Below are 23099 nucleotides of genomic sequence, written 5' to 3' on the forward strand. Positions count from 1 at the left end.
CGGATCTCCGCTTGCCTATTTGCGTACGTCTCATAGGACCATCCAAGGAGTAGTTCCGAAACACCAGACCTTGCTTTTCCCGTGATAACAAAATTGATTTCACTAATAGTATGAATTCAGGATTTAATATATATTTTTTTGAATTTAATTTATAAAAGAAATATAGTGAAGACGCGCGGAAGGAAACGGATTTGCGCACATCTCATAGGACCATCCAAGGAATAGTTCCGAACCACCAGACCTTGCTTTTCCCGCGATAACAAAATTGATTTCCCTTATAGTATGAATTCAGGATTTAATATATATTTTTTTGAATTTAATTTATAAAAGAAATATAGTGAAGACGCGCGCAAGGAAGCGGATTTGCGCTTGCCTATTTGCATACATCTCATAGGACCATCCAAGGAATAGTTCCGAACCACCAGACCTTGCTTTTCCCGCGATAACAAAATTCATTCCCCTTATAGTATGAATTCTGGAATTAATACGTTTTTTTTTAATCTAATTTATGAAGACGATACGAAATCTTCCTTCAACATTATCATCACGCCTCTCTCTTCGATACCTTGTCTTTAACTCATTATCTTCCGATATTTTGTATTTAACGTCCCTTCCTCCCTGGATTTTCTCTTCACGCCCCTTCCTCCGGCATTTTCTCTACCTTCTCCCTTCCGGCCGAGATTTTCTTTTCGCACCTCTTCCGGCAGCAAGATGGCGCGTCGCTCGCACACCACCCTAGGACGTATCGTCGCTCGGTCGAAATTAAAGCAAATTGCATACCTCTTGACGCGGGGCGACGCGATTAGGTGCAAAATCGATATGCAAATGCAAGCGCAGATCCCAGTAATCTTGGTGCGAAGCCTCCCCGTGGAGGGACGAGGTAACGAGACACTAGATGGCGCCACAGACGCGGAAATGGCGGCGGCGCGAAAGTGAGAGATGAGGTGGAGGGCCATAAAACGGGGTTACCCCGGGATCCAAGGGATCGTGTTCGTCGTCTATATCTTCCTCGTCGTGGCCTCGAGGAGGTGAGAAAGGCGAAAAAGACGGAAAGGACGAACAACCCGGAAAATATGACGTTCCCGAGCCCGCCCACGGAAACTTCTCCAGGCATCGGGCCTCCGATAAAGACATCAAAGACCACGCAAGAAACATTTAGAATTTCAAACAACTTACCCGACATTCGGAATAACTCCGGGATACAATTTATCCCCGCGATACGAAATACTAACCTCTAAATTTGATTTATTTTAGGTTAACGATTTGGAGGGAAGCTTATACTTGCACCCTGAGCGAAAGATTAATTGCCTGAATTAAACATCATTGCAAGAAACAATGACTTTGTTGAGAAGAATAATTAAGGTGATATGAAATGGTCGTTCTATATACATAAACGGCAAAATATTAATAAATCATCTCTGCAAACTGGATGCGCCAAATAATGTAAAACCTCATCACGTGATTATGGAGGCTCTAAGGAAGAGCGTAATGCTCGTGAAATTTCATTTTTCATAGAAAATGTTCGTTTCATTTAGCCTAGACTAGAAGCAAAATCACATTTTTCATTTTTTTCTTTTTTTTTTTCCGTGAAAAATGAAATGTCATGAGCATCGCGTTGTTCCTTAAGGCTCAAATAATTGGGTGCACCTTGTTTGGAGGAATATTTTACAAATATTTCGACGTTTTGGTATACAGAATGGCCCTTTCATATCACCTTAACGTTCTTGAGTTAAACAATCATAAACATCAATGTGTGGTTGTAAAATGTACACCCTTCTTTCCCTAGTACAAGGATCGAATGTGACGCGTATAGTGATAGATGCACATTTGAGTGGTTTTAGAAGTGGCGGTATATTTTTAGCCATCCATCTCTCGAAACCGATGCCCCAGGACGTCCGGATTACGAAGATCCAATATCGTCTATTCGTTAAACGGATATCACTGATCCGGATCGTCAGGGCTCTGCTGGGAGGTTCCATTGAGTCTACTCGGTGGAACCGTCAAACGCGTCTTTGCTCGCGATTAAGCCTCTTTGGCACCCTTCTTTTTCCTTTTCGACTCTCACTCCCCACTTTCTGCGGAGTCAAGTGGCCCTCCACCCCCGTCGCTCTGCCCGCTAGTCTAAAATCCAAACTCGAAAGAATAGGACCCTCGCCCTCGGTGTCGCACCCCCAATCAACCGCCCTCTTACCGCCAGACCATGGACTCGCATCACCACTAAATGTTGAGGGAAAAAGCCACCCTTAAATCAAGAGACCGCATGGCATCTGCCAAAGACAAGTGGCGTGCACTCCAAAGACTCCATCATCTGCTAAGTTCGAAGGGAAGAGAGGTCCTCTAGATTAAGGCGGTAGGAAAGAGTCAACCTGTATCTGGGAAGGCAATATTAATAATTGTGGGTATATATCTGGGGAGGCGATATTAATAATTACAGGTATATATATGGGGAGGCAATATTAATAATTGTAGGTATGTATCTGGGGAGGCGATATTAATAATTGTAGGTACATATCTGGGAAGAAAATATTAATTATTGTAGGTATGTATCTGGGGAGGCAATATTAATAAGTGTAGGTATATATCTGAAAAGTCAATATTAATAATTGTAACAATATATCTGAAAAGTCAATATTAATAATTGTAACTATATATCTGAAAAGTCAATATTAATAATTGTAACAATATATCTGAGAAGTCAATATTAATAATTGTAACTATATATCTGAAAAATCAATATTAATAATTGTAACTATATATCTGAGAAGTCAATATTAATAATTGTAACTATACATCTGAGAAGTCAAATCGCTGGGGAAAGTATTTTCCGAATTGGGGGTACCGATTCGTTTGAAATTCTACCACGTGAATATGGAGGCCCTGAGACTCATAAAATATCATTTTTCATCGGAAATTTATTTATTTATCATGGATATCATCATCTGCCAAAGACGACGAGGAGTCCAGGAACGAGACGAAGGGAATAGTCCAGGGATGGGCTTCCTGGCCCGGGGGAGATATCGAGGTCTTATCTCGGACCTCCGAAAAAGGATGCCTCCTTCGATATATATACTCGGCCGAAAGCTCCAATTCGCTCAGCCGAGATACTTATTTACTTTGCGCGGGCGAAACCCTCTTCCTTGACCAAACAATCGATCGCTCCTGGCTGCTCTTCGAGACGCGAGCTTTCGAGATGAAAGGAACCCCTTCCGGTCCCAACACCGATCCTGCACCACATCTTGGAATGGGTTTCGCAGGGGAAGAAATTCATATTTCATGGATTTCACATAGTGAAATTTCATACAAATCGGTACACCCAATTCGGGGAGTACTTTTAACGATTTCACTTCTCAGATATGTATACATATATGGGCTTATTTTTTCATATCACCTTAAACTCTTTCCTTCATCCTGGACTTCTTGGTCGATTCTTGGACCCCTCCTCTTGGAACACGGGTTTCCCTTGCCAGAAACTTCAAGAAAGCGACCTCACCACCCGGAGGAAGACGATCAATCTTGATCCCAATTATCGTGTCGTTCAGCCACAGTAATTGAGTCGGTCTCGGGCGGGCTTTGTGATGCCGGAAAGCCGAAACAATGCCGCCATCGCGGCAGCTCCCTCGCCTTCTTCCCTCGGGAATGAAAACGCTTTTTGTTCGCCTCCGAGGCGTTTTGCACGGCTGATTTATCCTGCCGTCCGCCTTTCCCGCTCGCCGGAACTCTTTACTAAACCTTTGTCTTTAACCGCATCCTCCAGGTCAGGAAGACGAGCTCGTCGGATTGTTGCATCTCTCGTCATAAAATCTCAGCAACGTCCATATACCCTCGCTGACCACTAAAGTTCATCAAATTCGCCCTCATGAAATCTCAGGAACGTCGAAATGCCCTCGCTGACCAATTAATGAAACTTAGACAGGTAAACGTTCATCAGAGTTGCTGTCATGAAATCTCAGCAACGTAGAAATACCCTCGCTGATCAATCAATGAAACTTAGACAGGTAAACGTTCATCAGAGTTGCTGTCATGAAATCTCAGCAACGTCAAAATGCCCTCGCTGACCATTCCATGAAAGTTAGTCATGTAAACCGTTCATCAAAGTCGCCGTCATGAAATCTCAGCAACGTCCAGATGCTCTCGCTGACTATTCCATGAAACTTAGACAGGTAAACGTGCATCAGAGTCGCTGTCATGAAATCTCAGCAACGTCGAAATGCCCTCGCTGACCATTCCATGAAACTTAGACAAGTAAACGTTCATCAGAGTCGCTGTCATGAAATCTCAGCAACGTCCAAATGCCCTCGCTGACCATTCCATGAAAATTAGGAAGGTAAACGTTCATCAGAGTCGCTTTCATGAAATCTCAGCAACGTCGAAATGCCCTCGCTGACCATTCCATGAAACTTAGACAGGTAAACGTTCATCAGAGTTGCTGTCATGAAATCTCAGCAACATTCAGATGCTCTCGCTGACCACTCAACGAAATTGAGTGACGTAAACGTTCATCAGAGTCGCCGACAGAGGAAAGCGACCGAGCTTTGTCGACATTGTGCAACTTCGAAACACGGCTAATCCGGACATGTTCAGGACTTCGTCCGCTTAAGTGGGCAGCTATTAGCCGAAATCGCAGAGGATTTCCTCCGACCTCCATACACAGATATCTTAACTGAACTAATATTGTTAAGGTCTAATTAGTAGCACCCAATACCGAGGAAGAGCTCTTAGGTGCGCCGCCTTACCTAGGAAGAGCCAAAGAGCTGATCCCCTTAACCCCTCCTCGTTGTTGCACCTCCCTTAGATCTTACTTCGATATTACTCCCATTATGAACCACTTCTGCCGGGGATTGTTATTGCAAATGTCAAAGCGAGAGCCTCTCTCGGTCCCCTTTTGGGCCGCGGTGTCTTTGAGATGGCAGAACGAGATGGGAACAGAGTTCTCCGGAGTTCAGCTCGGAGTGATCCCTCAGGAAACTGGGTCTTTACTCTGGGACGTGATTGTTGCCGGGACCTGCAATGCTCGCTTCGAACTCATTACCTACCGGAGAGGTGCATTATTGCCTCTGGGGCGGACTCAGTACACGGAGAAAAATAAGACCCTTCAAGTTACGGATGCCTATCCGCTGGGAATCGTTGTTCACGATAAGATTAAAGATTCTCCCATTAAGCCGATGAGAAATTTAATCCAGGTCGATATATTAAAATTCATCTGTATCCTTTTTGAAGGCTCATGGTAATGTTTCATTTCTTCGAGCTTGATCCAAAAACTCTTAATTTTTTATTCCAACCCTCCAAGAAGGGTAAAACGTCGGAAACGGACCACGCCATCTTGGCTCCAGTCCATGATGAGTAAATAAATTTTATATGAAAAATGAAATTTCACCAGGGCCATGACCTATCTCACAGCCTTCACATTGAAAACTTTGAAACGATCCCTTACATCCAGCTGGAACTTTTTTTTGTATTGTTCTGGTCTATAAATTAACCAAGTTTCATTTGAAGAAATGGTTAAAGAAATATTCAAAGCGGTGGCTCACCCCTTAAAAATGAATTCTTTCGAAGAATTCCAAATGCATGTCTCATAATTCTTCATTCCCTACATTTTGACGGTTGTTTCATGAAAATCGGTCGAGTGCTTGTATATGAAACAGTCAACTTACCCCCTTGCACGGCCAACCTTGAAGCCTGATTTCACCCCCTAAAAGTGTTTATCCGCCGATAAAAAAAAAAACACCCTTTAAAAATGAATTCTTTCGAAAAATTCCAAATGCATGTTTCATAATTCTTCATTCCCTACATTTTGACGGCTGTTTCATGAAAATCGGTCGAGTGCTTCTAAATGAAACAGCCAACTCACCCCCTTGCACGGCCAACCTTGAAGCCTGATTTCACCCCCTAAAAGTGTTTATCCGGCGATAAAAAAAAACACGGGTCCCTTAGATTTTAATTCTCTATAACATATTTAAAAATGAACAAAATCGGAGGGGGGCACCTTAAGTATCTTCCTTGTTGGAACGCACGTGTCGACCGCCCTCCGACATCTCTTCGGATGAGAGGGTGCCTTTTTAACATTTCCTTATTTTATTTCCAGGGACGATGTAACCGCGAAAAGCCGCCCTGCAAGTACTTCCATCCACCGCAACATCTGAAGGACCAGCTCCTGATAAATGGGCGCAATCATTTGGCCCTGAAGAACGCCCTGATGCAGCAAATGGGACTCACCCCTGGACAACCCCTCGTCCCGGGCCAGGTGCCCACAGTGGTGCGTCCTCTCCCTAGACCCTGCTTATTTAATATCACATTATTATTACATTATATTATTGCACTGATCTCTTTAACTTTCGCGTCCTTCTACACTCCACACGGATCGAGACGACTTCGACCTCCACTATAAACGTCTCGACGCTCACCCTTTGTTACTATATGATAATCTCGGTAGTTACCATTGCGTAGATCGTCGACGACGGTGCGACGAGTCCTCCATTGACGAACAACCATTAAACAATAAATTCCAAAATTCAAAACACATATTTCGCGGTCTGGGAATTCCCATCGCTTTCCTCAATTTTTTCACAATTTGATAACGATTAATGATAACTGATTAGGACCGCCATTATCAAACTCGATTGATAGAAACTAGCGAGAATTGATTTCCATTCGAGAATGAGAAATTTTTGCCATGCAAGGAATATTTCGACTATTTGTATATATTATTTTTAATGACCGGTGGAAAATTAGTAATTACGGAATTAATCGTGCAATCTGTGGTAATGGGTTTTCTCTTTTTTATTTTTTTTTCTTTTTTTGCAAGAACTACCGAAGTTCATTTTAGCCTTTTTCTTTTTCTTATCGTCTCCCCGGTGTTTGTTTTATATTCGGGTGGTATGAGTTTGATGTCATTAGGTTGTTTAATTAATTGTCGAATGTTTTCCATTGACTCGTTGCACCGTCGAGATGCGTTAGAGCCCTGGACGGAAAATAGCACGCCGCATGTTTTTTTTTTTGGTCAGTGTCGCTCCAGCTATCACCTTCAGTACGTAATACATGATTGCTCCACCGAGAGAATTTCGGTGGACATTTTTCGAAAACTAACGAGCACCCCTGGAAAACCCTCTGGAGAGAAATTCGAAATCCCGTCACTAGCTCCACCGATAAATAAATCCAGGACGATTAAGATAAACTTAAACAATATTTCATTCCCCGCGGGTTTGACAATTTTATCTCAGCAGATTGATAATATATAACGATTAGAAAATTAATTCGCTAACCTTGAAAATATTCCCAGGAAAATTCAAATTAAAAGTAATTGCCTCTCTAAACGTAGAATGAAATTAATTCATACATTCAATACATTCCTCGGGTTTAATTTCATTCCTATCGAATTTCGTGGGTTTTATGAACATTTCTATTTAAGGGTTCTTAAATTCATTCCTCGGGTTTAATTTTATTCCCACCGAATTTCGAGGGTTTTATAAACATTTCTATTTAAGGGTTCTTAAATTCATTCCTTGGGTTTAATTTTATTCCCATCGAATTTCGAGGGTTTTATGAACATTTCTATTTAAGGGTTCTTAAATTCATTCCTTGGGTTTAATTTTATTCCCATCGAATTTCGAGGGTTTTATGAACATTTCTCTTAAATTCATTCCTCGGGTTTAATTTCATTGCCATCGAATTTCGAGGGTTTTATGAACATTTCTATTTAAGGGTTCTTAAATTCATTCCTCGGATTTAATTTCATTCCCATCGAATTTCGAGGGTTTTATGAGGCGCCCCGGCCTCGGCGGAAGTTCTCAATGTTGTCATTAAGTTTTCAATGGCTTTGTCACACGAGAGTCCTTTGCAGATGATACTGGTATTGTTCTTACGGCAGTTCCAGTGCCGAGCGAAATGGGGAGGACGAAAACAATGATCTCGACTCGTCATAACGTTGTTGGGGTGGCGGCGAAGGGATGTGCCGCTTTTCATTTCGATCGTTTCGCCCGAATTCAACCCCTCGAAATTCCCCCATTGACATCGCCGACCGACATTTTCCTTTGTCCTCCAGTCAACTTCGATAATGTCGACGGAAAAGTATCCTAAGACGAGCCACTTTGCGTATCCGTGCTAAAAAGAAAGAATGAATCCCCACATCCGATTGTTATCCTTACAATCACTATTAATTTATTCACTCATTTGAAAGAACCCCACCGCCAATTATTTCTCCTCGGATACACTCAACTCGGCCCGATCACTCGTAATTTTTATTAAATTTAACATTTCATGCAACTTTTTCAAACGGCTGCCTCGTAATCGCGGATAATCCGATATTTCGGATTTTTCACATTAATATTTCGGTAATCAAGATATATCACTTCTCTCGTCTAAGTAATTTAATTTTTATTAAATTTAAGTAACGTAATTTTTATTCAATTTAACATTTCATGCAACTTTTTCAAACGGTTACCTCGTAATCGCGGATAATTCGGTATTTCGGATTTTTCACATTAATATTTCGTTAATCAAGATATATCATTTCTCTCGTCTAAGTATGAACGTATAAAAAATGTCAAACAATATCGTCCACCAATCGGGAAAAATAATGGGAAATAAATTTCCTCTGAAGTCACTTTCCAACCCCCTTAACGATTGGGTATCATAAAGGCTAATTTTTGGGAGACTTAACAAGAAAAGTTATCCTTAAAAATCGGATACCTGGTATCACTGTAATTACGATTATTTCTAAAAACAAAAGACTGCAGTCAAGAGGTTTTAATTGCCGAGGGCGCAAAGCCAAGGTTTAACAATTGCAGTAATTGTCGCATTTCCAGGGGTTCCCACGAGTGCTCGTACGTCATCCAATTCGTGCATTCACAGTGTGGGATCTGACGCACGCACGAGCAAGCACGTGCACGCGCGACACGCACACGCGCGATTCGCAAACGTCGCCATATTGCCGGTGAGAGTTGCCAGTGGGTAAAGAAACAGCCTTAAAGCATTGTAAAAGCCGAATTCAAATTGAAAATTCCCTCCAAAAGATGTTCAAACAACTCTGCCTACATTTTACTTCAAATTCGCCGCGAGAAATCTGAAAAATCAGGAAATAAACAGGTCACATAACCTAAAAACCAGCAAAAGTGAAAATAATCTGGATTTTCGGAAGTTATTAATAAATGTAAAAGTTGCCTACAACAATGAGGATAATTTGTGCCAGAGCGATGACTTCGCGCCATCTAGTTCCAAACCCTAGAACTAGAGACTCGAGTCGGGCGTTTCTCATAGGAACGATGATCGACGGCGTGTGTGGAATAATTATTGGAAACTGATATTAAACTGGATAACGTTCAATATCCATCCGCGCCCTCGATTATTCTCGTTAGAAATCGCCACGGTTCATTCATTTCGCTAGCTATAACATTCCTAGAAGGTGGAGCGAAGTCATTCTCTGGTGCAACGATTAGGTTAGGTTAGGTTAGGTTAGGTTGGAAACCACTGGCAGCGTTTCGAAAACGAAGATGTCGCCCTTAGCGACGTTTCCGAATCGACGTCCGCCCACCTATGGAGGATTCCATCTAAAGTAAAGAGAAATAATAATGGCAGTGTTAATATAATTCGTGCCACGTGACCCTTTATTACTATACACGTACGACTGCCTGTCTGTCCCCTATGTTTGCCGCTGTGGCGCTCGTGGTTGTGGTTGATTGTTGGTGTGTTCTCCAATCGCGTCATTGGTGAACAGGAGGCCCCGCCACCTCCGCCACCACAGCATCACCTTCAACAGCAAATCCAGCAGCAACTTCTTGCTACCCACGCCTTTATGGTAACTCCTGGTTTTGGTTGGCTTTTGACTAATTTTTAGTTTCGTCGACGGAGGCAGCTCCTAAGAGAACAGGCGACACGTACTTAAAGCCAACTTAATACGCCGATGGCCTTAAAAATAGCAACGCCAAGAAATATTTCATATTTATGAAACACAAGAAATTCAACGAAACACTCCTGTTCATTCGTTACGCGACGAAGCATTTTCTCTAGTTCGGCGAACTCAGTGTTTCAATTTTAATGGCCATCGGGGTTATTTACTCACTTTAAGGAACATAATGGGATATTTAAAAAGCGATTAAGTTCGTAGAATATCACGTTAGAGCAATTTCTTTTCGGCTATTTCTGTGGTTATTTGGAGAGGAACCGGAGCGCGATGAGGGGCACTGTGCCGCGGAGTGGGGGACCAATCAGCGCGCTTCTATCCCCTCCCTTTCTCAGTGGTTCTCCTCGCGCTTCGATCTGGAACTCTTTCCACGTCCCTTTAACCTCGTTACACTTGGTACGCGTAATGTCCACGCAATTTTAATTATCGCCAACTCTCTTGGAGCTTTCTCCCGGTAGTTGGGATGCATTTTGAGATGTTATTTTTCTTTTTCTTTTTTTTTTGAGATTCTTTTTTTTTCTTTTGAGATTCTCTCAAAATACATTGACGCACCGTAGTCCCGTGATCTGTCGCGCATGCTATGTCGAATTAGCTCGCGCTATAGTGCGTAGCACCTGCTACATGTTTCCTTCTTCTCGGTTGAAATTTTTACACAAAAGGGCCCTTGAAAGGACCACCTCGAAGTAATTGAAAATTGTCAACAGTTTTGTGCATCCTTTGTCACGCCTCGTGAACCACTTGCAACGGACTTGCACATCAATTTATCGATACCTTCGCACTTTGCAATTGTGTTTAACTTATGGTTCTTTTTTCTTCTTCTTTTATTTATTTTATTTCTGTGGCGTCACTTGAATACTTTTTATCGCCCACTATGTATCCGCGAGAATAAGGAAATTAGTCGAGGAAAAGATTAAAGAAACGCACGATTCGATGTCTGTAGTTGTAGTTAGCGGCAGCTTTTTTCTTCAAAGGTCCGTAAGTATTCGTGTTGGAATTCTCGGGAGAGCTTTGACATGTCAGGTGCAGTGCGTCATTTCGACTCGGAATCTTTTGTCCTATCACGTAATTTAAACACCGAATTCTTATCGAATTGGGAAGTGACATCGATTATAGGTTTATCTACGTGCACAAGAAAGTAAAATAAGCGTCACTTAATCATCCCATTTTCGGCCGATTAAATGATAACTCTGTATATCCCTTTTATCGATATCAACGGCATTGGTCTATATTATCTTGTCTAAATATCAGTAAATTACGTATTTACAGAAACTTGGATATTTTATGTCAAAACCATTGCACTGCACCTTGACTCTGAAAAAAGGGACTCTTTTCCCTGGTCAGCCAGATTATTGAAAAAAAAAAAAAAAAGGAAGTGAAATGATAAGAAATCACAAATTCATCCCTTTAATTTGAGTTATCTGAGGAACGTGTTCTTATCACATCGAAGTCTTTCAAAATTACTAATGCAAGCTAGACATAACGACAGAACTAAAGAAGGTGTTCAAATTTCGATCGATCATGCTTTCAAAATAATTTCTGTTGTGATCTTTGGATTTTAATTGAAAATGATTCTTTTGAGATCTTTGGACTTTAATTCAAATTTAATTCTTGCCAAGGTCGTTGAATTTTAATTGAAAATAATTCTTGTCGAGATCTTTGGACTTTACTTCAAATTTAATTCTTGCCAAGATCGTTGAATTTTAATTGAAAATAATTCTTGTCGAGATCTTTGGACTTTACTTCAAATTTAATTCTTGCCAAGATCGTTGAATTTTAATTGAAAATAATTCTTGCGAAGATCTTTGAATTTTAATTGAAAATAATTCTTGTCGAGATTTTTGGACTTTAATTGAAAATCATTCTTGTCGAGATTTTTGGACTTTAATTGAAAATCATTCTTGTCGAGATCTTTGGACTTTAATTGAAAATCATTTTTGTCGAGATCTTTATATTTTAATTGAAAATAATTCTTGTCGAGATCTTTGTATTTTAATTGAAAATAATTCCAGTCCAGATCTTTGGATCTTAACGTTTAAACTCGGTAGCTTGTCAGTTAGCACCTTTAATTCTGTAACCACTGTTCAGGGTCTCTTATCAGAAGCTCTCCCGAAGCTTTGGCGAGATTCGCAAGGGCAGCTTCGAAAAGACGGTAGCAGGCCCGTCTCCGGCAGACACGAGCCCCAAAAGAACCTCTGGAGATCGTGTTTCCGCTTTGCCAAGATATTTTTTACCGCTGCTTTCGGGAGCCCGCCTTGTGCGCGTTGCTGCAAACCGCTTCGTCCGGGAACTTGCACTCGATAAGGCCGCTTAACACGAGAAAGTCTCAGGAAGAGGGGCAAAAAGGAGGGCGCGTATATATCGCCGAGAGAGGGGAGAAAAAGGGCGAGCGAAAGAGTGACTCGGAAGGATGTGAAGTTGGCTGGGAGTGTGAATCTAAAAATGGCGCCGCCAGTATGCACCAGTCCCGGAGGAATCGCAATTACCACCGTCGACGAGCCAGCCAGCAAAGGCAGAGCTCAAGATATACGAAATTTAAGTCAGACTGCCCGCGATAAGTTGAAACTTTCCACCCTCCCGGGAACTTACCGTGCCCGACATTTTCCATGGCCGGAAAATTCAGATCGCGATGAAACTTAGAGGGAGTCAAATGAATCCGCGGCCATGGTTTCGTGGACCGGGGAAAAACTTCCCTCCCGTGTTCCGAGGAGTTCCAGAGCTCTGGACGACTTCTAAGTGGAGTTCTCGGAGACCCGCGTCCATCTTGCGCCGCCATTTTGGTACCGCCGAAAATATCCTCGTTAATGGGACTTTTTTCCCAAACTGCGTGTACCGAATCGTGTCAAACCTCACAACGTGAACATGAAGGCGATAAGGAAGGTCCTGGCCCCCATAAAATTTCAATTAATAAAAAATCTCTCAGATGTTTTTCACATTTTTCGAAAAACATGAAATTTCACGAGCATCAGGTCCTTCCTTAGGGCGGTCATGACCACGCGTTGAAGTTTCAAATGATTCGGAGGGCCCATTTTGTAGAAAAGTTTTACATATGTGCCCATAATTATGAAAGTGGTCTAAGTCAAAATTAAAAAAAAAATGAGTTTATCAGTTATTTCACGCCATATTATTTCAAAGGAAATTAATTCAATGTAATAAACAAAAAATATATGACTTAGACCACTTTCATAATTATGGGCACATATACATAGAATGACCCTTTCATATAACCTTAACCCCATGACATGGAAATGAACCAGAATTTGAAGCGTCGAAGAAATGCTAATTAATTTCCCCGGAGGCAGTTCTTGACATCTCGGAGACGTCAAAGTGTATAATAACCCATGACATAAGTGACGTCCCCTAGACGTCATTGCATGTCAAGGGGTTAAGCACGAAAATAGATCTCCATTCAGAAGACGTCCAATAGACGTTCCTATACTTTGCACCGTATCTCAATAAGCGAACCTGACGACCTGGTTGCTCGTAGCGATAAAGAGATAAAAAGTAACCTGGTACCAGGATCTTCGGGTCCAGGAGTCTAAACCCCCAGGTGCATACCGACGGTGTGTCCGTGCGAGAGCGAAAGGGTTCGAGCCGGGAGAGGGTGATCGGGGACCTTTCGTTCGGGTCGGGTCTAACGTCGGCCGCCTGGATGTTGTCCGGGTATCTTCTCCACAGGCGACCAATCCGTACCTGACCGGGATGCCGCAGGTGGGCAACACGTACAGCCCGTACTTCGCGCCCAGCCCGATAATGCCGGCCATAATGGGCCCGGCAGACCCGACGGGAGTGGGCAGTCCTCTCGGGGTGGTGCCGCAGACGGTGGCGATGCCGCAAAAGATGCCACGAACCGATCGTCTCGAGGTATGTCTACCACCAAACTACCTACAGCACGGGGCCCAACATGGCGCCGGGGCCCAGTGCCCGCTGACTGGGCCCAACGCCGTGTACCAGGTGAACCCCCAGGTGCCGGCCGGTCCCCCGGGTCCCAATCAGGTCTCGCCCGTCTCCACGATACAGTCCCCCTCGCCCACCACCGTCACCACCTCCGTCTGCACCCCGATACACAACCCGCACCTCCACCACCATCCCCTACACAACCTCGTCTACGTCCATGCCTACTACTAGGAGATACATATTTACTTATACTTATGTACCTACCCTTACGCCGAGCCTGCGCCTATACATGCCGACCCATACGACGCGCATGTATACGCGCGCGTCTGTGTATATTGACTAGTGGTTAATGGGGAGCGGGACGAGCCGCGTCGAGGGGGTTCGACGACTCCGCTGCTTCTGGAACTAACCTCAAAACGGAGCCGTAGGTCTTTCCGGTCCGGCTTCCGAGTCGGGAATGCGCCGCCGAAGGCATCTCACGAGTCCCCGATGATGAGGCGGGGTTTCGATGTCGTATCGTCATCGGGGAATTCGGGATTTCTTCGGGCGTAGAGTCCCTTAAGGCGGTGGGAAAGGGCCGACGAAGAGGTTTCGTTTGTGAAACTTTTCTCTGAGCTGGATGCATCGAATCGATTTAAACTTGACAATGTCGATGTGCAGGATATAAGGAAGGTCCTGACACCCATAACATGTCCAATGTTTGACATTTTTTTTTTTACGTATTTTCACATTTTTTTTAGACAAAATGAAATTTCACCAGGGTCAGGACCTTCCTATTAGCTTCCATATTCACTTTGTCTTTTCAAACTTCCCAACGTGGATGTGGAGGCCCTAAGGTAGGTCTTGAAACTCATGAAATTTCATGTTTTACCAAATAAAAATTTGAAAACATCCGTAAACAAATTAAAACAAAAAAATTGAAACTGTGCAGCTGTCAGAATCTTCTTTATAGCTTCCATATTCACTTTGTCTTTTCAAACTTCCCAACGTGGATGTGGAGGCCCTAAAGATGTTGAAACTCATGAAATTTCATGTTTTACCAAATAAAAATTTGAAAACATCCGTAAACAAATTTAAAAAAAAAATTGAAAATGTATAGCTGTCAGAACCTTCTTTACGGTTTCCATATTCACATTGTCAAGTTTGAAGCGATACGACCCACTCAGTACGGAAAAAAGTTCCATATAGGCGAGACCTCTCCGCGGCACTTTGCCATCCCCTTAAAGATTGGAAAATCTCGCGGGAGATATTTTGAAGTTACTTTGGGCTTGAAACTTGAATTTCGAGGCTTTGTACGTCCAACGTGGACAGTTTTTGGAAACGACGCATTCGTCCGACCTCCTCGTGCGCCGGCTACAACGGAAACGAACGGCCGCTGATTGGCGGCCTGTACGCGCGGCTTCCGCGCATGCCGGGAGGCCGCGTCTGGCGCCAACGGAAAGGGCGAGTTCGATTGGCGGTTGCGACTCGGTCGCGCTACAACGGAAGCTGAATGCGAGCGTGCGCGCGAGGGCCCGAACGAGGCCTCGAGAACGCGGACGAGGCCGCCATATTGGACCCACCGAGGACGCCATTGGTCGTCGGATGGGCCAATGGCGTACTCCCGCAGAAAACCGTACACCGGCCTCGCAACGAAAACGAGAGTACCGCCTTAATCGGGGAAACTCCCCATCGTTACGCCTAATGTTAAATACCCCGAAATCGGGCGAACTTGAATATGCAAATGTACGTGTAAGATAGTTTTTTCACAAGGGTTACGGATACGTTTGCGATCGATTTCCGCGCGGAATTAACGTTGGCCGCGAGTTTCCCCGGGTAGGCTTGCCCCGTTTTCGAGGTTAGGAGAGACGCGCGACCGTTTCGGCAGTTAGGAGAGAGCGACGCGAGCCTCTCCGCGGTTCGTGCGCAGTCGCGAGGAATAGTTCGCTGAGGACGGTGTCGCTAACTTGAGAACGGCGCTCCGTGTCGAGCCCGCCGGACCAGAGCGCACTTCCTGGGCCCTTGATATACCAGAATCCGCAACCCCCGGTGGAATCGGATGGAAATCGGGGGAGAAATCTGACATTTTAGCGGCACCGGCGCGCAGCGCGTCCGAGGTGTATGCGCGAAGCGGCCGGAGGGGTGGCGGCCCTTCTCGGCGGCATTTCCGGTTCCCAAAGTCTCACTTAACGTCGCGATACATTAAGCCGGCGATTTCCGTTCGCAGGCGCGCCCCCCAAGATGGCGCCACCGTCGCGGCCGCCGCGCGCATTTCCCTCGACTTACGGTCGTAGATAAGCTAGAATTTCTAATCTAACTAAAGCCGGAAGGAAAACGCGGAAGAGACGTCCGGTCGACGGAAGGTGCAGGAGACGATCGGCCTTGCCGAGGAATGGAGAAATACCCTGCCGAGAGTAATTTTGTAACGATAGGCGCGCCACGCCCGCGGAAGCTCTGCCCGCGGGCGGGCTTTTCGAATTTTTCGACACGTCCTCGAGGTGGACGAACGGAGGGACGCGCACCTGCCCTGAGGAATCTCGGAGACCCGAGGTCCACCGACTGTTGGAAGAGAATCCTACCAGAGGGCAGGCCGAGCGCGTAATGGCGGACCGAGTGGAGGGAAAGGAAAAAAAAATAGAAACGAAATTTCCTGTCTTACCTTACATGCCTAATCATAACGCACCTAGTGTTACGATATACGCGGAGTCCCCGGTATCCCAACCGGTCATGGATTCCAAATAGCGGTCGAGGAAGGCAACTAAAACCGGGCGAGGCGAAGAAGCGCGGAATTTACCTAAGGAAATGTACTCTATGTACTTGGCGCGATACTCTGCCGAGTTTTTCGAAGGAGCGTTCTCGCAGGTACTTCTGTCTACGCCACGTGATCGATTCCAATATGGCGGTTCACTTCGATGTCACGTGGCCGATTCCAAAATGGCGGGTATGTTCTTTTCCGGGGTCACGTGACTTATTCCAAAATGCCGTGGAGATACCTTCTCCCGGTGGAAAGTTCACGTAAATTCTTGCGTTAATAACGGAGGGCTATTATCTATGTTTAATAATTACATTTGCAGTTTAAATGTTTATCCACGCAGCCTTGACGTGTTGGGGAATTCCTCCCACCCAAATCCCCTGTTTGGGAGCGCTGTATTAAAGTTGTTAATATTCTCTAGAAATGTTTGTTATAGCACTTTATTCTCGAGGCTGGTATATTGCACGATAACGAGGCGGCTCGGTTATTCGGCGATTGTTGTTAAGCTTGTTATATAAGGTTTAATTTTGCGAATTCAAATTTCCCGCCTATGGAAATTTCGGTTAAACTCTGTTTTAATCTACAGTTAGTGAACCGCGATGGTAGGAATTCACGAGTGAAGACGAACCTTCTCGACGCGGTGCGTGTACGCGGCGCCATTTTGAAAAACGAGGATTTGTTTAAAAAGTATTCCTAACGGTAGACTAGGGGGAGAAAAATTGGAAAAATTCCTCGCCAGGCGAGGGAACAAAAATATGTTTTTGTTCATTTGGAGGGATACTTTCGACCGGTTATTTTTCCGATATTATTTCCGTTTCGAGATATCGATTCGGTAGAGGCGACGCGGAATTGTCGCGGCTCTGCGCTCCTTCGCCCTCGCCCCTCATAATTATTAAGAAACGCATAAATATATATTTAGATATCTACATATAAGAGGACTTAGATATCTAGGTTTTGAAGTTGTTTAGGGTTATTTTATTAATTAATAGTCCGACGACGTCTCCGGTGACGCGGGACTCGCAGCGCTCTCACGGCGAGGAAGAGAAGCTCCGATGTACGGATGGACAGAATAACTTCTTTCTTCCTTCTACTTTCTTATTTTCACCTTGCTCCTCCTTTTCCGCACCTTTTAATCGACCTACTTTCTGCAAAGGAAAATCCCACCGTTTTTTTCTTTTTAATCTCTTTTTCCCGTAATTTCCCCTCCACCTTCTTAACCTTCGTCCGTTAATTGGCTATTCACGGATTATCTCCTTTTTTTTTTCTCCCCACGCTCGCAAGAAAAGCATAGCTCGAAATGACAATATAATGATTCTTTTCGAATTTCACTTCCGCCTCCATTTCTCCTTCTTGACTCACCTCGTAAGAACTGGTATCAAACCTTTTTCTATTTATTTTCTACATTCCAATATCCATTTGAATTTTGGTTTCTTTTTATCCACTTTGAGCCCCTTTTCTGATTTTACAATTTTGAAGCGCACACCAAAGCTTCCGGATCTCTAAATAACTATTAACTACTTCCTGGTCACCGGATAGCGGAAATTAAGGAGGCTTCCTCGAGTGATCGACACGGTTAAAGAAGTACCTCAAAGTTTTGGAAAACTCCCGCCAGAGTGCAGCCGCGTCAAAGGACGCGTTCTCTCCTCTCCCCAAAACCACCAGTTTCTCGCCTACCAGTGCGCGATACGAAGAAAACACCTTCTACAAAAGTTATCCCTTAAAACATGCGGAACAACTTTCGTCGGAAGGTATTTCCTCCAGGATGCCCGGTTTCGGCGAAAAATTGGCGAGAATGGTGAAGGCGCCGTTGTGGCCTGAAGAGGGCTGCGCTTTAACGATCGGACGTCGCGGCGGGCAGCGCGACAATGGAGCTCAACGATATTTCGATTTCGCACCGACAACGAAATTCTCTTCCCTTTCCCGATCTATCATTCCGATCACTTCCCGCCCTTTGGTGAAACACACGAGAAGCCTTTTCCCTAGAGCCCTTCCTGCCAAGGAAACGGTTACCGCGTTAACCTCCAGCTGAGAAATGGAATCGCCCCATAGGTGACCAGCTTCACGCATTAAGGAAAAATGTCGAGGGGACCGAAAACGTTTCGGAATCTCCCGAAAACCTCTTTTCCTTTCAGAATATCCCACCACTTAAGGGGGTTAGCTTGTGAAATGCGTAAAAGTCAAAGTGAGGTTAATTGATGAGACCAAGCCGGAATTACTACCCTTCGGATATAAATATGAACATAAGTCCGCCATTTTGAAAAGTCACAAAACGTATTTCATCTCAAATTCTTCGTAAAAAATCACACAAAGCCCGGATAGGAACAATTTCCTACACCTCTTTACTGTTTCAAAGTCACTTTGAAATACATTTCACAACCTAGGAACCCCCTTAAAGCCTGCCCATTTATTTCCGCATTTAACTCCAAAATGAGAGCCCGAAGAATTTTCACATATTTTCCGTAGAAAATTGACAAAAGTCACATTTTTTACACCTTCTTTCTTTCTTTTTTTTTTCATCTCACCGCGGACAACGAGGAGCCGTTAATCATTGTTTTTTCCCCTTTTTATCGTTATTCCGATTGTACATCGCTTCATTTATTACGTGTAATCGTATATTTTAATCTATACATATATGTATATGGAACTATGTACGCATGTATATTTACGTTATCATCAGTGCATGTACCGAGAAAAGGGTTGGTGTAATTGATCACGACGGTGTGAATGATAAGATGAATGAAGTTGCACGGTTATAACGACCAGACGATATTTTTTAACGCCATTTTTATACTCTTTTCTGGGATATATACATACATATATAGTGTGCCGTTTATTTATACAGAGTTTGCGTAAGTTGTTACATTATCGAGGTATGTATAGATGAAAGCTCAACAAGGCGGAAGTGCCGGAAAAAGCACAAATTAGGCTATTAAATTCATTACATGAGACAATGTTTTTTTTCTTTTGTTTACGCGTTTTGCATTTCGTTAAAGAAACACTTTTGACAATTCCTAGAAAGATATTTTTCTGTCCAACGAATTTATTCTTAATTATCATGCAAATTACCCTTTTCTTATTGAACGTAGATATACTTACGAGTGTCATGTCTTCAGATTATAAATATCTCCCGATAAAGATTTTCATTTTTTTTTTTTTCTAATTATTTAAGTCATTCAGTTAAATATTCCTCCGTTGTTTCGCGTGGCATATAACATGCGCGGATGCAACGAAACATCTAAAACAAAAGATACATTATGCAAGAATTAGGAAATAAGAAATGACTGATCTCTTTTCTCCGTACATGTAACCCCGGTACATATACATCGTAATATTATACACGTACGCTGGCACGTGCGCACGCACACACGGACAAATGTACATACTAGGCAAAGTAACAAATTGATTTTTTATATGTACGAGTACTATAACGGATCGAGAGGTCGGTAGAGTCGTCTAAGGAATTTGAATTTCCCGCGTTCGCGCGTTATACATTTTATCGGACAGCTCTGACAGTTTAAATTGGTTAAAAAAGAAAATCATTCCGCGATATCTGCAGCCAACTTCTGGGTGTACATACACGTACTTACGATTATTTAACAAATCGTTATGCCCGGATTTCCAAATTTCTTCCAAATTTTGCACATAACTTTCGATATACAAGGGAAGTACAGTGCAGATTTCTAAGGCCTTAACATTTCCCTTGGGTAACGATAACCGTAAGATAAAAAAAAAAAGAACTGGCCAATCGAATTGCTGAAATAGAACATGTCAAATGTTTTACAATCTTATTGTCCAGTTCTTAACGCCTTTTTTATGATTATTGATACGCAAGGTATTTACGAAGGCCATAAGTGATACTTGGAGGGGATGCCCCCACCACTATACTTAAGGGGATATGAAAGTGGTACTTAAGACGTCTCGTTAATAATGCTTTTCCCCGAGATAGTCGTATCGAATCGCTTGAAACTTCACCACTTTAATATAGAGGCCCTAATCAATGTACCGACACCCATGAGATTTGAATTTCTGTGTAATTTCATTATAACCATGGGTTTAATTTCTTTATAAAAGAAGTCCCAAGGGTATTGGGGCCTTCCTTAAGGCCCCATGTCCACGTGGTAAATGTTAAAAGGATTCGGCACATCCACTTCGGAGAAGATCCACAAACGATTGATGCTTCAGATATTACTACCGTGTCCCCTTAAAGCGCGTGGTGGGGGTATCCCCTCCACTTCTCGCCAGAAGCGTGCACTGTTCGCGGCCCTTAATCCTTTCCTTCCTTACTCTTTCCTTCTTTCGCAGGAACGAAAGGGATGTCCAGTATCGAAAATTCCGCGATCCTTAACCCTTCCCTGACCATACTCCCATTCCTTGACCATGCAAACTGTAGGGAGACTATACTCAGGTTCCGCTGTAAAGGACGAGTTAACTCGAGATGTGGTCGAGGATCGGCACGAAGGAGATAGGGCGGAGGAAACTAAAGAAAGAGGAATATTATACAATGTGATATCGTTAATTGAATATTAAACGGAGTCCTTCGGTCCGAGTCGGAGCGTAGAGGTAAGGCCACGTGGTCGACCACGTGGTCGGCCACGTGGTCGACCACGTGGCGTTCCATTTTTGCGCTCTCGAGATTTAGGCACGCTCTTCGAGATGTGAAGGATCGAAATGTTCGATGATCGAGGATGGCGGATCGAAAAGAGGTCTCTCATGTCCTGACTTGGACTGGAAGGGCTCCGGTAATTACCTATATAATTACCTAGGTATTACTGCGAGTACCGGAGGGATCGCTCCGAGACATTGGGTACGCTCGATCGTTCGACTAACGACCATTAACTTTGCGATATACCGATTGATTATAATATCGATTAAATTAACGACTTACCCAGTAACGATAACGATGGTTAGTTATAATCTTAATAATAATGAGCCATTCCACCGCAAAAGACTACTCTTGTGACGATGTACCGCGTTGACTTGCGTCAAGCTCGGGTCACGCGACACCTTTTTTTCTGATGATGGATTCAAATAAAACAGATTGCAACTGAAACTAAAAACCAACCAGCGTTCAAGACTGTGTTTATTGCATTTTACACATCACGAAAGTCTGTAATTAACGTGTACGTAGATATGAACGTCGTGCTTTGTGTCTCCTTAGCGTTAGTTTTCTGTTTCCAATTTGTCACGGACCTCTCTTTTGGTTTCGCACGCGGCTCGATATTTACATCGGTGTATTCGTTGGAAGCTGACTCGTTATCGCCTTTATTTAACTTGTTTTTCTGCCGCTCCTCAGTCGAGAAAAGTAATATGTATTTCCGATTGCTGCATACACGCTCTGAAGCATACTCCGCGAGGGGCTGCGGTGCCTTCGCTTCGGTTTGCGGACATCACCTAACCTAAAAAAGTAACTGAGAACGCCTCAAACGTTTCCGCGAGTCGGGCTCATGCCGATCTCGATTGGAGATTGGATTTTAATTTCCCCCGCAAAAACGGGCGCCGTAATGTGTACCTTAATGCGGTTTGAATTTCAAATCTCCCGCCACCGCCGACCTCCCCACTCCGTGCGAAAGTAGTCCCTCTGTGTCGACTCGAATTGCCGTGTAAAGTGGTACTCTTTACCGGGTTTCTAGAAAAGGGGAAACAAGCGAATCGCTTGGAAAAGGAGTGGGGACGAAGGGGGAAACGTCACATAACCTCCGACCACGTGGAAGAATCTGAAACACGCCATAACCCCGAAGCAAAGGCACCATAGTTGGTAGCTACATTAGTGCAGAATTTCCCCGCCTAGTGCGCAACGTTCCCGTCACTCCCGTCTATTCCTAACCTCTTCCGAAGTGACAAAGCACACTCTTCCCGAAACAACCACCGACCACACTCAGATATATAATTGCTTGCTGCCTGTTCATATTTTACGACTCGATACGATTACGATCAAGTTTCAATTTGTCTCTGTCCGGCGATTCGTCGTTTCTCGGTGATAATTCCGAAATAAAAAGTGAGATCGACTGAAATTTCCAGCGCTCCTCCGGCCGCCATATTGGAATTTCTGGCAGAATGGGAAATATTAATCAAATACGAGATAACAGAGAGACGTCGAATCGTTAATCGTGTGCTCGCCAGGGTGCGCGGATTTTTCGATAAGCGTTTTACTATCAGGTATTGTCGAAAAGCTCAAAAGTCAATGAAACTTTACTGTCACAGTGTAACCTGACGTCGACGCTTTTTGAAAAGCGCGCGCTCCTGGTGCCGCAAACCTGCGCGCGCGAGCGTGCGCGCTCGCGCCCGCACTTGCGTGTCTATAGTGAATGCGGTAGTGTATGCAGAGTAGAGTTTAATATCGTTGACCTTCCGAACTGTCGTTGTGTCGAACTTTTTAGCTGCGCACATTGAGCGGTTCCGTCAACGGTTAAGTTTCACGTACAGAGCGCGTCGATATTCAGCGAGGCGACGGTGCGGACCTTTCTGCAACTCTCCCTTGTCATTGTTTATAATTATTTTCTCCACATAGTCTGTTTTAACCGATTATTTCCAAGCTGTCCGAAGGATTCCGAGAGGTTCGACGAGGCCAAGACTGAGAGC

The 23099-nt window shown here is 43.8% G+C and overlaps 1 protein-coding gene across 6 annotated transcripts in view; it reads left to right on the top strand.

The window, feature by feature from the left end:
- LOC105694863 overlaps nucleotides 1-23099 on the top strand; it is a 246339-nt gene that overhangs the window by 202046 nt on the left and 21194 nt on the right. For 4 of the 6 annotated variants that reach the window (XM_012415957.1, XM_012415974.1, XM_012415994.1 and 1 more), the window contains exons 4-6: nucleotides 6083-6253; nucleotides 9710-9790; nucleotides 13571-13756. In XM_012415957.1, the coding sequence (XP_012271380.1) occupies nucleotides 6083-6253; nucleotides 9710-9790; nucleotides 13571-13756 (438 nt within the window). The remainder of the gene's footprint in view (nucleotides 1-6082; nucleotides 6254-9709; nucleotides 9791-13570; nucleotides 13757-23099) is intronic. The other 2 variants (XM_012415983.1, XM_012416004.1) reach the window with 1 other exon arrangement.

This window comes from Orussus abietinus, unplaced genomic scaffold (assembly GCF_000612105.2).
Source record: "Orussus abietinus isolate OABI.00-Male unplaced genomic scaffold, Oabi_2.0 scaffold69, whole genome shotgun sequence".
Lineage (NCBI taxonomy): Eukaryota > Metazoa > Arthropoda > Insecta > Hymenoptera > Orussidae > Orussus > Orussus abietinus.